We start from the raw sequence: 16,452 nt of genomic DNA, 5'->3' as shown, positions 1-16,452 counted from the left end.
CCTGCCCTGCCCGCGGCCCGGAACGGGAAACGCTGCCGGGCCCGGCCCCTCGCGATGGCGGCGCCGGGCCCGGGCGGCGGCGAGGCCGTGCCGGAGGTGCCGGAGGCGGAGCGGCTCTTCCTGAGGGAGCACCCGCTGCTCAGCCCCGCGGGGCCGGGCAAGGTGCGGCCGTGTGAGGGCTGTGAGGGAGGGGGGATGCCCTGAGGGTGCTGAGGGGATGGGGCCGCCTCTCTGCGGGTTCAATGGTGGGGCCGGCACCGCGTGGGACCCGGTGGGCTCGGCCCCAGCGAGATCCTGGCCCGAGGGGTTTGCCCGGCGCTGGAAGGCCGGGGAGCAGAGCGCTGGTCTGTCCTGCCCTCCCCAGCCCTGGGATGGATACGGGAAGGGGGATTAGAGATCAGAAGGGGCTGCCCACGGAGGTGGTGGAGTCCCCATGCCTGCAGAACGACCGGTACCGTGGTGCGGTTCACAAGGTGGGGATCGGTCATCGGTTGGACTCGATGTTCTCCGAGGTTCTTTCCGACCGAACTGATTCTGAGATTCAGTGGCATAAACCCCTGGTTTTCCAGACCATTAATGTTTTTTTCAGGTGAGGTGCAGGCTGACAGGACATGAGCTGCCCTGTCGCCTGTCGGAGCTGCAGGCTTACACCAGCGGCAAGAAGTACCAGCGGCTCATAAAGGCAGCCAGAGAGTTCGACTATGGCACTTTTGAGCCCCACATAGTGCCCAGCACAAAGAATTTGTACGTGTTCTCCCTCCTGTGTGTTGTGCTTCACACTTTGTTCAATCTCAGACATAAAGTGGTTGGGCTTTACAAAGTTCTTAGGTCTTTATGGATTTGGGGAGACTGGGAAGGGCTTTATGAAGTATTTATCAACTTTGAGCAACTTGTAGTGCTTGTAAGTGAAAACTTCTTTAGTTATAGCACACTTTAACTCTGTTTCTGACCCTGTCTGTCAGACACCAGCTGTTCTGCAAGCTCACCCTCAGACACATCAACAAGCTTCCAGAGCATGTCCTCCGTCATGTCCAAGGGAAGCGCTACCAGAAGGCCCTGAAAATGTGTAAGTAGCTTTTCTGAAGCTATACCAGGCAGCTTTTCTTTCCAGAGCTGTTGAGATGTCAGTGTTTCTCTCTGAAGTGGGTGGGACAGCTTTGTTTAAATTGACAGCAGTGTGTTACTATGTGTCCTCCTCAGCTAGGAAGGAAGGTCCCAGTTGTAGGGAGCAATTGGATTTTAGCAAATACCTTGGAACATCCTTCCTTAAGAGGATCAGCTCTAAAACTTCCCCCAGGGAGTGTGATTCATGTGTCCAGCACAATCTGTGTTAACATCTTCCCTGGTCCACAGTATTGCTGTGGATTATGTGGATGTATATTTGGAGCATGCTCGATTTTTGAGTTACATTTCCTACAAGCTTGAGCTGGGAATGGGAGGACTCAGGGGCTGGGCAGCTGATCATTGCTGCCTGGCCCTCACTCTTAGATGAGGAATGCCAGAGGGAAGGAGTGGAGTACGTCCCTGCCTGCTTGAGACAGAAGAAGCAGAGGGCACAGCACTCTCATGACCAAACGAACGGGAGCAGGCAACCTCACAGGAAAGAGGAGTTCTGGGAGCCAAAGTCCAGCGAGGAGGATGGAGAGGAGACAGATGACAGCATGAGTGACTTGTACCCACGTGAGTGAGAACCTTGGTGTCACCCACGTCCTCAAGGGAGTTGGTTAGTTAATTGTCTCCTGGCTTCTTTACACTGCTGTGTGATGCTGGTGTGCCACAGGCATCTGGCTTCATCCAGTTGCAAGTCCTTGGGTTTTGGAAAAGCTTACCACCACCAAATACGAAATAGTTAATGCTAAGTAATAACGAGTTGGATCATGCAAGGTGTACAAGGGGAAGGGGTACAAGATCCACTGGGATTTGCTGTTTTAGGAATCTCCCCTTGTTTCTCAGCAAGTCCTTGACAGAAGGTGGTCAGGTCGTTCTGCTGACTCAGATCTGGAGGTGCAAATCCATCTTGCTGCAGGAGCTGGGGTGTAACACATGGCACCACCTGTGCTGACATTCCCAGAATGGGAATAGAAAGAGCACCAAGGCACATTTCCAATAAAACACCAGCATGTTTATTTCCCAAGTATTTCAGTAGTGACACACATATGCCTGGTGCCTGGAAGCAAAAGTGAGGGGAGGCAGAGCCTGTGTGCACAGAGAACTGATTTTGAGCTAAATCTTTTTTAGCTGCACTCTTCCCAGAAAAAAAACCATCAGCTCCACAGAGCACAAATGGCAGCGATGACTTCATGACAGACAGCGAGGACGACGGGGCCAAGCAGAATGGAGAGCACAGGGAAAGGAGGGATGGCAGCAGAGCAGCTGGCAAGAGAGGAAAGGTGGGAGTCATTCACTGCCTGCAGCAGCAGGGGGTGTGGAGCTGAGATCCCAGCCTGTAGGTGTTCCAGCTATTCCTGTCTGGGAACCAGCAGAAGGTGCAAAGCTGTTCAGAATAGATTTTTCCCTGTGTGCCAGACAGTGACTTGCATCCCGAGGTGTGAATTCCTGCTAAGCAATATTTATCCTGGCTGGGGTAGTGAGGGCTGTTCCTGCCCGTACAAACAGCTCATCTTGGGTGGGATTCTGCCCCACACCACTGTAGAAGGAAAGCTGATCTGTGTCCTGTGTGGGTTCATAATTGTTCTCCAAATACATAAAAAAAAATTAAACTGTTTTGAAGTCACAAAGCCCCTCTAGACCATTTTCCTGCCACTTTTGAGGCACTGCTTTACTTTATAAACATATCAAACTAGAAAGTTAGGGCTGGATGAAGTTTGGATTCATTGCTGCAGGGAGCCTGTCAGTTTGTACCTAATGAAACCATCAGAAAGGGCTGCTGAGCTGCAGGATCCTGGCTCCGTGAGCAGACTTGGGCTCATTCTGGTTGTTGAAGGAGATCACACTCTGTTTCTGTTTAAGCTGTCTCAGGCAAGGCTTGAGCTGGATGTTGGAAATAAGCTGATTAAGTTTTTTTTTCCTCTACAGAAACAGACAGGCCCTTTAAAGAAGAAATTCAAGAGCCATCATCGAAAACCCAAAAACTTCAAGAAAGCAATCAATGGGAAATAAATTTTATGATAAATACCTGGACTGAAGCTTGTTGTGTAACAATTCCAGTGGGAGCACAGGATGAAATGTCTGCCCATTCCAGTTAACTGCTACAGGTGTGGAGGGGAATAACGGGGTGGAATTAAGTTGCATTCCAAGAGCTTCACGCCAGCCTCACACCAAGGGTAGGATGTCTGCTGCAGTCAAGTCCACACAGCTCAGTTTTTTACAGAAAGCTGGGTTTTGTTAGGCAGGAAAGCACAGCAGCTCAGCCGTGGAGCAGCACCAGCCACACACGCCAAATGGATACAAAGATGCCATTGTTTTATTTTGATTGTTTTCAAAAATCAAAACATTTTCAAACACAACTAAGGTACAAAATACAGCATAAAATGAGAATTTATACTTTTTTTTTTTCCACATAGAAAGCAAAAATATATTCAGAATGAATTCCAGAACACTTTGCAGAGCCAATTGGTAGCTGACATCCTGCTTGTGAGAGCTTCTCAGCCACGGGGAGAGGTCACTGTATTTCTGGGAGATGCACAAGTACAGCAGTGTATGTAGGAAACCAGAATCTTCTGCATCAGGACTCACAGTTAATAAGTCTGCACGTTGTGCTGCCTAGAAGTATCTGATAATGCCCTCCACCTAACTGTGCCCCTGGAACACTGAAGTATTCCTGCTGCAGGGGACTGCAACAGTTCCTTTTCTAGGGTCTTTTGTTGGAAAGGGGACTTGATTTTCACAGAGGAAACTGGTCAGTATGTCAGACTAGTCTGTCATCCAGCTCCTTAGTTAGACAGGACACAAGGAAGTTGAGAAAGACAAGGGGCTACTTGCAGGAGTAGTTTGTATCATTTATAAATACTATGAACATCAACAGCAGTTCAGGTATCAGTGGCTGCTTTGACCAGTCTAGAACCGTTGTAAGACCTGCAGTGAAACAGTGAAAGCCTCCTGTGCTGCAGATCTGTGACTGAAAGGACCACGAAGAATCAGGCACACTGAACACTTGAGGTGAAGACTTCTCTTGGAAAACTTCCTTGAAAAGAAAGCCATCAGTGACCTGACCTTAATGCTGAATTCCCCTCCCATCAATCTGGACATGGGGGTTGGACTAGATGATCTCCAGAGGTCCCTTCCAACCCTAACTATTCTGGGATAGCAAATGGCTTCCTCCAGCAGCAGCACATCTTGCCCTTACAGAGGCTATTATCCCCTTAAGATGATGAAATCTCTGGTTTAATTTTCAACAGTGCTCCTCTATTTTTCGTTAGTTCTTTCAGCCTAGTTTTCTCTCTTAAAAAGCAACCGTTAAACTGAACTGTCCAGGTGAGTGTCCTTGTCAGGAGACCCTGGGGAACAGCTCCCACTGGAGATGTTCAGCTGAATTCCTCCTTGAACCAAGAGCTGAGCATCTTCCTCAGGGGAGGCAACAGAGCAAGGAATCAGTGTAATGGTAGGAAGCTGGCAGGGCTCACGCTGTCTCGAATTCCTCCACAATCTAGTGAAACAGGCTCACACCTAGTTGACTAAGAGAGGACAAAACTCCTCCCCTGAGCAGCACTAAGCATGGTCATGGCACAGAGGTCGTGGCACTGAGAAGCCAAACAGGGCCTTGCTCTCCTCACCCTCCCGAGTTCCTCCCAGGGAAGGTCCATCCCTGGCTGATTCTGCACTGCCCAGGCTTTGCACTCACATTCCTCAACTATAACCGTTTGCAGAGTTGGGAACAGGGGCCACTTCCACATTTCCACCCTGCACAGCTCGGGGGGACTGAGGTGGCAGAGGAGGGGCTGTCCTGGAGAGCTCAGCAGCCCAGCTCTTCAGCCAGCTGGGACTTGGACAGCCAAGAGACTGACAGAAGTGAATCTAAGAAGCAAAGACTACAGATTAGGAGATTGACTGCTCTCATCTGGCAAGTACTGAGTGCACAGAAAAGGGGAGTTTCTGTAATTCTCAAGACATTTTCACCATTAACCTGCAATTCAAATATGAATTTGGGGCATATATAGATGGAAGCTGGTTAATAGCAGAAAGGAGCTTTTATTATGGAACCTGCAGCACAACTTGGCTCCCTTCTTGGGAAATTCAGGAGGGACAACTTCTGGGGAAAGAATGTAGAATAAAGAATTCTTTTGGCACAGAATTTTCACAGAATCTAGCATTCTGTCTCTTCAGGATTATCTCCCCCACTTCCTTTAAATCTGATTAGCAATACAGGATTCATGATTAACAATACAGGATTTCCCCTTGTTCCCCTCAAGGGCCGAACTGGGACATGTTAGAAAATCCTCTCCCTTTTCTTACCCAGAAAGGGGTACAACTACTTATAGGGTTTTCTTTTTGCCTTCTGTTCAGGAGCAGGAAAGACCCTTCCCTATTAAACAAAAGGGAATTACAGGCCTCTGAGCAGCAAAAATAATAGTGATTTTCTTTGTTTTCTTTGATGCTGCTTTCCACCTTGATAAGCAATGCTATAACCAGCAATGGAACTCTTTATGCACAGGACAGTTTTGATAAGGGCAAGAAAGGGGATCCACTTTTTTAGTTATAGCTACAACCCAACACCACACTGAATGATCCAGCTGTATCTGCTCACCTTTCTGCAAATTTTAAGACATTGCTGACATTCCAGACAGCAACTGTTCTACTGCAATTCACTGAAGCATCAGCAAAATGCAGGTTCCTTGGGTTAGTTCCAAATCTAGGAAGTTAGAATAAGCCTAGGCAACATTCCTTGAAGAAATAGGATTTTATCTATTGTATTACTGGTGCCACAGTAAATCAAATTCAAAACATCTGTGCCTTTTATAGGAAGGGGGCATGTACGTGTAAAATGCTGGCAGTTTTTGTTGAATCCATAGAGAATCAGTACTGTCCCAAGAAGTGTTGCTATTCCTGTTACCATTCTTTTTTCTTCTCATCCATGGAAACACCACCAGGACCCAGTGCAACCACGAGGAGGAGCCCTCCAATGACAGACATGGTCTGGAAGAAATCGTATTTAAGGAAATCGTGCATGGGCTTGTAGGCTGGGATGGTCCAGAAGGCATTGAAGTAGATGTTGATGCCAAACAACCAGATGACCAGAGTCAAGGCAGCCAGCTTAGTCTTGAAGCCAATTGCCACCAAGATAATCAGGGCTGTGCCCACAATGTTCTGCAGAATCTGGAAGGAAAAAAGCCATTTACTTACACAGTTCTTAAATACATACATCAATATCAGAGCAGAGCTTGGCTAAGTTCAGTTGTCATGGCATATATAATCTAATAAGTTTTTCTAAAGTATTAATTTCACTTAGAGATTTCAATAAGCACTGAGCAGATCCTGCAGCCTACCTGGGCACCGGTGCTACATTCTAACTGCTCAACTCATACTTTAATGCTGGGATACTTACAGAAAAGAAGTTCATATCAAAGTGTAGCAGTGTCATGAACATGAGGACGAGCAGCACACGCCCCCCCAGCTGCATGTACTGCTTTGGGGAGCTCTCCCTCATGGTGGGGACACCAGCAAACATGCTCTTCCCTTCCGAGCGGGACTCGGCCAGAAGCAGCAGCAAGCCTCCCCCGAGGGCAAGATTCCTACAGAAACGGGGAAAAAGGAAAAACAAAAAAAAAGCATTTTAGTACAGCTTGCACTGATCTATATCTGTAAAGTCTTATCTGACAATTTCAGTGAGGATCTACGTGACAGTGAGGAGTGATTTGCTCTGCACCGTGGGATGTGTTGGTCTGTGTTAGACTTCCCAGCCCCAGCAGCATTGAGCACACTGAGGATCTGTGGGAACACAGCCTGCCAGGAAAGTCCAGCACCCACCACTCAGGCACAGTTGCTTCAGTGGCTGTTACAACACAAATTTAGTTGTGTTCAAGTTATTCTGTACCTCAGGTTTAGCCATATATGCCAAAGTAGTTCAGAGGTTGCTTTGAGAAAACAGAGCAGCAGCACTGCTGAAAAGTTACACATTGACAGGGCTGTAGTAAGCCCAGAGTGCAGCTCTTGTGCTGCCCTTCCCTCAGAGGGGTGGAAAGGCAACAGCCAGCCATCACTCAGGGCCTGACAGGAAAGCTCATGTTTATCATCATCTCTTCTCCTTAGGGAAGGTGTTAAGAGGTTTAAAATCCCAGAAATCACTCCAGTGACTGCAAGCTGTAGTTTTCTCAGAAAATGGCTTCAGCCATGCAGAAGCAGAGTTGCTATTTTAGCCACTTAGAAAATAAAGGCAACTCTGATCAAGTGTAGACAGTTGGTTGAGCTCTCAGCCAGGTTAACAGCAGAAGCATTTGGATATTAGTGATTTAGGATTAGTCTTTCCCTTCCTGAGCCTGCTGTCTGCAGTTGAACATAGACTCTCCTGATTTTTCAACAGCTATGATTTCTTCTTTAATGTAACTTGTAAAATCTTTCTAGTAAATACTATGTACAAACGTCATTTCTTCTGCCACCAAGTGTCAGTTTTCATTCTGTTTCCATAAAAACTTCCAGAAGCAAGCATACCTCATCAAGAACTTCAGGTCCCATAGAATGCTGTATGCAATAGTCTAGGCAAAGAATAAAACAGGTTAAAACATCATATAAATGACGCTGGAGTTCTGAATTTCTGTTACAATCTCAAGTCTGTATGAGCCACAGCAGAAATTGATTATAAATACGATATAATAAGGGAAACGAGGTAATTATATCAGTGTGGTCCAGTGAGCCTGTGAAGGAAGGGAAGCCAGAATTTGATTTGTGCTTTAGGCCCCCAAAAATTCCCTGGTTTGGTAGGGGAAGGATGCCACTAGCTAGGATCCTTTGTGATGGGGACACAGCTGAAGGCCAAAGCAACTGCAAGTTCCACATTTGGCTATTAACTGACATCCAGGTAAATTGCCAGTTACTTCTGCTAAATAGGTCAAGGTCAAGTATTGAATAAATGTCTCCAAGCTGACTAATTGCAATTCCATCTATTGGGCACATCAGGAGAACAGAAGCAGCAAAATAGTTCAATGCCATCAAGGACTGGCAGTAAGCCAGGGTGAAGAAAAATTCCAGGGTTGCAAGTTATATTTAAATATGTTGGAAACACTGAGACTAAGAGAGATTTGAAAGGTACAGTTTAGAAGGGATGAAGATTTAAGCCTCCTACCTGTAATGCTATAATTCCAAACAGTCCAAAGCAGGCATATTGCACAAAGTTCCTACTCAGCACCAGGATACAGCCACCTGAGTTGGGGAAATTGAACACAGTTACACTTGGAAAAGCTCCTGCAGGAAAGCTAACTTGGATTTTAATTTTTCTTTCTTGAGATAACTGTTAGGGCCATCATGCTGTATTCCTTCTCCTTGGAAGGATAAAACCCAAAACCTTTCTCAAGTCTTCCATCAAAAAGCACCGACAGCCTTTCTCACTTTATCAGGAGGACTGGCAACTGCATTAAATTAAGGTGACCCTCTACACAAAAAAGAGAGGGCAAAAAATATAAATCCAGACACAAGATAAGAAACTGGCAATCAGGGAACAGTAAATCAGGGACATAATATAAACAGAACAGGATTTTTCCTCTCTCCATTTCTGACAGCCTGAGTCCACCCAGCACACACATAGCAGTGCACTCCTTCTGGGATTATTTTGATTCCTGGGCTTTGGAAAAGTTTCTGACATAAGCACCTCACTCAGGCTTAAATGTACCCTCTCCAGGTAAGAATGTGCCTTGGAGATGAATGCCCATAAAAACAGGAGACTGAGAAAGTCTCAACACTGCCCCATTTAAGAGAACAGGAGTATTTAATTTAGATGACTCTGGGTGTGGTTTGTATTTATGGATGCATGTACAGAACTGAAACCAGATTGTCCTGATGGATTCTTGGCATCTCTGACTCAGAGGCAGTGTGTCACGAGAAACTCTCTACAGCTGCTTCCAGGAAAGGCTGAAGCAGGTCAATTCAGAGCTCTTTTCATTCAGCCATCAGTTCTGAGCTGTCAAGGACTATGAGGAAATCAGTGAAGCATCCCACACTGCCATGATTCAAAGGGCTGCAGCCACGCTGGAGTGCTCTGCCTGCACCTGAACAGCCCCAGAACCACTTACTCAGCTGCCCGAAGAGGTTTAGGAACACGAAGATGGAGGCCAGGAAGTAGCCACAGTTCCACGTGCCGTCGATGTAGTCCCTCTGTTCACTCCACTGGAACCACATGCGGATGCCATCCTCCAGGAAGGTGCTGATGAGGCACAGCCGGGCCACGTGGGGCAGGTACTGCTTTGTCACCCTCAGGAACTGCACGGGCACACAGGGCGTTAGCAGGGGAGGCAGGGAAAGGGACACTGCAGGGACAACACAGCCCTGCTCTCTGCACACTGAGGTCAGCAGTTCTCATGCACTCAGGGTCACCAACATCTAGAGAGAAACTGGGACTTGGATTTAATGAATGCTTCTTCACCCACTGGGAGCAGCAGGGGAACCTGTTGTCATTCTCCACTGGACTAGGACTTGGAAAAAAGCAGAATCCAGCAGCACTTTTCTATGTAACAGGAACTGTGCTTTGATGGAGTTCTCGCTAATGAAGGCTGACCTTGGTTTTAGTTTCTCTATCTCAGGGTTTCATGTTACAGCTCAACTATCAGATAGGCCCGAGCTGAAAGGGCAATTCTGCTCCCACCCATGTGCTCAGGCACTCACCACCCTGGAACAACCCAGATTCAGGGAACCAGGCTGATAGAAGGTACAAGTTCTGTACAAATTTAAAAACATTACTTGATTGTTTTTTTTTTGCCAAGCTTGTTCCCCCCAACAGCTCAGTGCCAATAAAGCACATGTACTCCAGCAGCAGCAGATCTTAACTCCACATAACCACTGCATGGAACTGCACCCTCTATCCTCTAGGCAGGTTTTTACTTCCATTAAAAGGAGCATCCTCTGGAGGAAGGAAACAGACGTTTACAGCCACAGTTCAGTGCAGTGGTTAAAAGGAAATTATATTATCATGCAACAGATGCCGAGCTTTAGTTTTAGGGAATGGAAGATGTATCTGGGCCCCCTTCATCTTGAAGGCTCCTGGATCAGTTTGCTCTGCAATTAAGATAATTAAAGGAACAAATACGAAATTGCCAAACAGAGTCTAAAGGGTTGTGTTCTACAGGGCTGTGGGGTGCACAGGAAAGCTCACTGCCTCTGGGTTAGGACAAGTGTTTAATTGTCAACCCACTTTCTAGGCAGCACTGGTTATTACTTAATTGAGACTTCCACCAGGAAGGAGACAAAAGCCATTTCTGACAGTTTTTTCCTGCCAGCAGCAATCAGTCAATACTAAAGGCCATGTAAATGACAAGCCTAGCTCACTGTGCAACTATAGATTATCACAAGAAAAAAATCAGCAAACATCCTTAATAGTCAATTAAATAGTTAATATTGGAACAAACTGCACTGTTGCACTGCCTGTATCCAGAGTCTAAGGGTCAAAATTCACCTTAATCAAGTGCATTTTAAGTGCAGCTGTACTCTGCCTCCAGGCTGCCACTTCAGGCTTTTTAAAGCCATGTCAACAGTTGGATGAATGAGTCAGAAGAGAATTTCTGATCTTTGTCACTCACTGAATGACACGCACATCTTGGTTTACAGCTTTTCCCTCTCCTGAGTTTCACTGTGAGGTCGAGGAAACTTGCTGAGGAATACTAAGAATAAGTTCTTACAAACCAAAAGTCGTTTGTAAGATACAGAACAAGCAACTTTGGTTTAGAAAGAAATGAAAGAAGACAAGTGCTGGGAATCTGTAAGGAAAGGATAAAAACAGTGCTGTGGAAAGGATGAAAAAAGCAACAAATAATAGAGAACATCTTCCTCCAGGCCTCATCTTTGCTGTTTTGAAGTAGGAGCTGATCTCATTTTCCCCTTCCCTGGAGCCATGAACAGCACAGGTGAAGGATCCAGGAAGACATTTAACATTTACCTGTTCTCTTGGCATACAGAGGGAATTTAACACAGGCCATTAAACACGAATGTACGCAGCCAATGGTCTCCAGACAAGTCAGAGGCTGCAGCTCCAGTGCTAAGCAACCTCATGGCACTCACATCATCCCTGGGCACCCACAGCTCCTGGAGCTGCACTCAAACTGAACCCCCTGTACACAGCAAGCTCAAATAAACTTCAGAAACAGCCTGTGGGAAAAAAATCCAAGCCAAGTGAACAGGAGATCCAGAGAGAAAGGAAGAGAATGTAACAGGCATCAGGTGATTTCACGATTAGAAAATCTGGGTGTAAATCACTCAAGTAATTTAACTAAAAATGGAATAAATGACAAGAAACATGAGAGCTTCAGCAGTGGGACCCAATGAGCAGCACAAGTCATCCTGGGTTTGGCTCTGCACAGCACCAGCACTGTGTGGCTCAAAAGCTGCACTCTGAGCCCACTTCCTTTAAGATTCACACAGATAAAGTGACACACATTGGAAAATTGGTGGCTGCAGTTCAATACCTGCAGCTAAGAAATGGGACCTGAAACACACCCTGCACTGAGCACAACACATCCAAACCCAAACTGCTGGCACTGATGGAGGTGGCAGCATGAAACTCACGACATCAAATAACTGCAGGGCTTCTTCTGCTCTGGGCTTTGCATCAAACTGCTCTCCACATATCCTGTCTCCTTGGAAGAGGCGAAGCATTATGAGAAAAGACAAGAAAATGCTAAATAAAACTATTTTAAAGAAGAACAGCTGGCTCTGTGTTGGCAGCTAAGTCACTGACATATGCCAGAGGGGCTTTGTGTTGCCACATCCCCCTCTAATGGGATTAGAAAGGCAAAGATGGATTTAAATGCTCCTTTAAGTTTAACAACCAAACATGTACAAGAAGATCCAGGGATCCCTTAACCAAAGCTCTGCTCAACCCCCCATTTTTCTAAAGGAGGACTGAAATTTTCAAACCCATTAAGGCCTGACCAAAAGAGAGGCAATAAAGTGATTCATTTTGACCCCACGTCCAAGAGTTTCAAATTTGCTGAAAGTCCACTCTATTTTGATAAAGTGTATATACCATGGTACAATTACAGGTATTTAAGTCCAATAAATGGACATGAGCTGGGAATTTTTGCAGGTATGTTCTGTCCAAGCACAAAGCCTTTTCCTGTGCATTCCTGGATGAAGGAAGTTCTGATTATGGTGAGGAACAGCACACTGCTCATCTATACAGAAACCCTCCTGAGCTGCACAGCATTATTAGTCTAGAGCGTCTGACAAGCCATATCCCAAATATCTTGAATATTTTTAAGGGATTGCTTTGCTCTGGGAGAACAAATTCCTTCAGCAGCCTGGGACACCACTGTTCTTTCCTGGAAGAAGATGCTCAATCCAATAGCACAGAGAAAAATCACTTTCTTTCACCAGCTTGGATACATTCACTCAAGGAGATCCCACCTCAAAATCATAGGGACAGCAAAACCCATCACATTCATTAACACAGTGCCTACAAACTACTGTAAAAAGTGGGAACAGGCTTTCCCATTTATTTCCAAAGGCAGGAAGAGGGCTCTGACCCACTAGAGCAACATTAATCAGGTTTTTAATTGCAGAAAGATTTCTCAATGCTTTTCCCTTCTGAAGTGTGCTGTATACCAATTCCCTTTTCCAAAAGGCTATTTATTAATGAAACTTTTAGTAATTTATTGCATTTTACTATCATTCTTCTTGGGAAAATTTTTCCCCAGCCTAACCAGAACAGGCTCTTTGGCTTATAATGATAAACAATCAGTGCAGTGCCATGACAAAATTCTAGAGAACATTTCCAAATTCCGTTTTTTTTAATCTAAATGACGAAGTTCAGACTAACAATGAAATGTTTTCTTCTCCTTTCCGTTTTCTGCAAAATAGGATATTGAGGACAATAAATAATGGATTCAAACTAAAAGAGGAGAAATGTAAGCTAGAAAATAGGGAGAAATTCCTCCCTGGGAGGGTGGGAGGCCCTGGCACAGGGTGCCCAGAGAAGCTGAGGCTGCCCCTGGATCCCTGGAAGTCCAAGGCCAGACTGGACAGGGCTTGGAGCAGCCTGGGACAGTGGAAGGTCCCTGCTCATGGCACGGGGTGGAACAAGATGGGCTTTAAGGTCCCTTCCAACCCAAACCAGTCCATGATTCTACATGACAATTATCTGGTCAAGATACATCAGCACTTATCCTGGAAAATTAAATAAACTCTCCCAGTCTGGCTTTCCCTTGCTGTGCAATGACTCAGTAGTCTCCTCACATTTTTGTCCAGGAATCTTTTTTTTTTTTTTGAACAGCAGAAATTCCAAGCACCAACATTCCTAAGGATTTATTCCTAAAGATTATTAGAGACACCAGGAAAGTTGTCTGAGATATGCTCCCTCTTAGGAAGGGATTACAAAGGAGAGACAATCCTAAACACTCTGTCCAGACACATCTATTTTCAGTACTTAATGGCTGCACTGAAGGGGATGCCAAATAATACTTTAACAAAAATCACTAAAAATGGGTTTAATTTCCTAGTAGGTAAATTATTGAATTAATAACACTGGGCTGGTGTTACAGTGTCCCCTCCACTGCAATTCCTTACAGCTCACAGCAGCCTATTACCAGCAATCTCACCCTCAGTATTGCTCCTCACTCCACCTAAACACGGAGATAACTGAACCAAGTGAAAAAAATAAATCCTCAATTTTTTTCTCCTGCCAGTTCAGCTCCCCAGTTCAATGACAAAAGTGCTGGTGAGAGAGAAAAAGGGAATGCAGCCTTGGGAGAAGTAGGACAAGCCCTTTCTCTGACAACTGGCTGTCTGGCAAGCTTAGCTGCCTGTAAGACAGTGCACCAGTTCACCTCTGGATTAAGAGCCACTTATTACTGCTGAGTATCTTGGCATCTAGGGCATAATTTGCTAATTCAAAGGGAAATTACAGTATCTGAGAAAAGCTAAGCTTTGCTGTTTGAATTTAAGGAGCAGATTATTCTTGATTTTGTAGGAGACATTCAGGATTTCCTGATAAGCCATGGAATTAGCTCTAACATTCTCCCACAGGGGTTTTATGCTACAGAAATTAAGACTCATTATGTGTTGAGCACTAGTACAGAGAGTGGAAAAAGCAAGAACACCACTGAGAATGCACTCAGCTCCCAGAACAGCCATTGTCCAGCCTCCACCAGGGGAGTTTCAACACAATTTCAGTCCAAACATTCCAAGTACTTTTTTTAATCCAAGATGAACTAAGAGCTCCTGTAATGCCAAGTGTTAAGTTCACAATATATACCAAAGGTTAGTGTTCAGCAAGTCACTCCTACATTGGTGTGACACTGAGTTTTAGCAGCACAGGCAGCACTGATTGAGCTACCCAGGCAGAATTATCACAGGAGTTATAACTCAGAACACCATAAAAATTCTTATGCAATCTGATGGTAAGAGTAGCAAAACACCAAACTCTGCAGCTAAAGGCAAGGCTCATCTTTAAACAGGATGTGGCCAAGCACAAGCAAATTTGTGCCATTTAAAACTCACTTCAGGAGGAGGCAAACTACATTTAAAGTGGACAAAAGAGCTTTCAGCAGAGTGAAAAAAGGGGTGTTAAGGACATCTAGAAATAACCTCACATGAATAAACAGAGAGGTGTTATAAAAAGGTCAGGACAAACACTGCAAATTTTGGCAAGTAACGTGAACACTGCAGTGATGGTTTACCTTCTCCTCTAAAAGGAGCAGGAGGACAAGGTAAACAGAGAATGACCAAGATTATCTAGATATTCCTTAAACTGAGTATTCCACACATTACAAGAAGCTCTCTTTAAATCAAGTCTTCCTTCTTCCATCTGGGGGTGGGGAGGAAGTGCAGAACAGGTTTTCCCAGTGAAATCAGTGAAAGACAGAGGCAGCACGGCCCCCTCAGAGCTGTGACGTGTTATTGGGCACCACACAACTCACGCTAAATCACAGCGGTTGTAGAACCAGGCAGAATCAGATTTTCCAGCCAATTTGCTGAATGTGATTACTTGCTGTCTCTTATTGTCGATTAGATGAATCACCATGACTGTGAAGATCTTTGCAGCACCATCCCCAGCAGAGCAACTACTTACACTCAAAACAATCCTGTTGTCAGACATTGTAAGAGATCACAAACTTCTATTTAACAGAGAAATCACTCGGGCCTCCACTGAAATAAACGTAAGAAGGTTTACAAGACAACATCAGCTCGTTTGCTTTCCTTTTGCCCCAATCCTGAGCACAGCACCACGGTGCTGACCAACATTTTCCAGTTTGGGCTTCCAGACATGGGTCAGGGTTTCATGAAACCGCAGAATGGTTTGGGTTGGAAAGACCCTAAAACTCATCTTGTTCCAAACCCCTGCCATGAGCACAGACACCTTCTACTATCCCAGGTTGCTCCAAGCCCTGTCCAACCTGGCCTTGAACTCTTCCAGGGATCCAGGGGCAGCCACAGCTTCAGTGGGCAGCCTGTGGCAGGGCCTGCCCACCCGTATAGGGCGAAATTTCTCCCTAATATCCCATCTAACCCTGCCAGGTTGGATCTCCCTGCCAGCTCACACTGGTTCCCCACAGCCCTCTGTGCCCTCTTCACCAGCGGGACGGCTCCTGCTCTCCTTCCACTTCATCCCTCCCGAGAGAAGCCCTGTCCCCAAGGAGAACTCGCTGTACGAGAGGCTCGGGCGCTCACTTCAGGGCAGGGGAGGCTGCTGGGCCTGCGGCGGTGGGAGCCGGGCCCAGGATCCCCTCGGAGGAAACTTACAGCAAAGATGAGAACAGACTACTTCCAGAAGCACGTAGTGAGAAAGCAAAGTAGAATGGCTACAAATCGAAAGAGGAGAAACTTAGGTTGGATATTAGGAAGAAATTCCTCCCTGTGAGGGCGATGAGGCCTTGGCACAGGGTGCCCAGAGAAGCTGTGGCTGCCCCATCCCTTGAAGTGTCCAAGGCCAGGCTGGACAGAGCTTGGAGCAGCCCGGGACAGTGGAAGGTGTCCCTACCCATGGCAGAGGCTGAACGAGACGATCTTTAGGATCTCTTCCAGCCCAAAGCACTCCACGGCTCTATAATTCCATAAACCCACCGCCCCACCACAGCGCGGCCCCGAGGCGGCAGCGACCCCGCCGCCATCCCGGCCTGCCTCAGCCGGGCCCCTCAGCGTGGCCCCGGCGCACAAAAGGCCGCCGGGCGGGCACGGGGGGGGGAAAGGCGGGCGGGCACCCACCTGATCGACGAAGTCCTCGGCGGTGTTCATAATGTCGTTGTGGCCCATGGCGGGGCCCGGGCTGGCTCGGGGCGGGCGGGGCGGTGGCGGGGCCGGGCCGCGCTCGGTGCAGGCGCTGCCACGTCGGACGGGCCGGGCCTTGAAGGCGCCGCCGCG

The 16,452-nt window shown here is 46.5% G+C and overlaps 2 protein-coding genes across 2 annotated transcripts; one reads left to right on the top strand and one right to left on the bottom strand.

The window, feature by feature from the left end:
• Positions 1-14: 14 nt before the first annotated feature.
• SURF2 (surfeit 2) lies at positions 15-3,135 on the top strand. Its single transcript, XM_014873115.2, has 6 exons — positions 15-162; positions 590-744; positions 963-1,066; positions 1,489-1,680; positions 2,239-2,390; positions 3,037-3,135. The coding sequence occupies exons 1-6, from the start codon at positions 55-57 to the stop codon at positions 3,118-3,120; spliced, it is 795 nt and encodes a 264-aa protein (XP_014728601.1). The 5' UTR covers positions 15-54; the 3' UTR covers positions 3,121-3,135.
• A 267-nt stretch (positions 3,136-3,402) lies between these two features.
• SURF4 (surfeit 4) lies at positions 3,403-16,440 on the bottom strand. The gene is made up of 6 exons (XM_014873267.2): positions 16,297-16,440; positions 9,180-9,366; positions 8,237-8,313; positions 7,606-7,649; positions 6,503-6,689; positions 3,403-6,273 (listed from the first exon to the last, which is right to left on the bottom strand). The coding sequence occupies exons 1-6, from the start codon at positions 16,342-16,344 to the stop codon at positions 6,007-6,009; spliced, it is 810 nt and encodes a 269-aa protein (XP_014728753.1). The 5' UTR covers positions 16,345-16,440; the 3' UTR covers positions 3,403-6,006.
• Positions 16,441-16,452: the final 12 nt, after the last annotated feature.

The sequence above is a fragment of the Sturnus vulgaris genome, chromosome 22, assembly GCF_052056855.1.
Source record: "Sturnus vulgaris isolate bStuVul1 chromosome 22, bStuVul1.hap1, whole genome shotgun sequence".
NCBI classification, from domain to species: domain Eukaryota; kingdom Metazoa; phylum Chordata; class Aves; order Passeriformes; family Sturnidae; genus Sturnus; species Sturnus vulgaris.
The sequence above is the reverse complement of the archived record's forward strand: the minus strand, read 5'-3'. Positions and strand labels throughout refer to the sequence as shown.

Excerpts from the sequence above, each read along its gene's own strand:
- SURF2 (XM_014873115.2), top strand. The coding sequence starts at position 55 with ATGGCGGCGCCGGGCCCGGGCGGCGGCGAGGCCGTGCCGGAGGTGCCG. Across the intron at positions 1,067-1,488 it reads CCAGAAGGCCCTGAAAATGT|ATGAGGAATGCCAGAGGGAA; the intron begins GTAAGTAGCTTT and ends CCTCACTCTTAG. Across the intron at positions 2,391-3,036 it reads CAGCTGGCAAGAGAGGAAAG|AAACAGACAGGCCCTTTAAA; the intron begins GTGGGAGTCATT and ends TTTCCTCTACAG.
- SURF4 (XM_014873267.2), bottom strand. The coding sequence starts at position 16,344 with ATGGGCCACAACGACATTATGAACACCGCCGAGGACTTCGTCGATCAG. Across the intron at positions 9,367-16,296 it reads CCGAGGACTTCGTCGATCAG|TTCCTGAGGGTGACAAAGCA; the intron begins GTGGGTGCCCGC and ends GTGCCCGTGCAG. Across the intron at positions 7,650-8,236 it reads TTGGAATTATAGCATTACAG|ACTATTGCATACAGCATTCT; the intron begins GTAGGAGGCTTA and ends TTCTTTGCCTAG.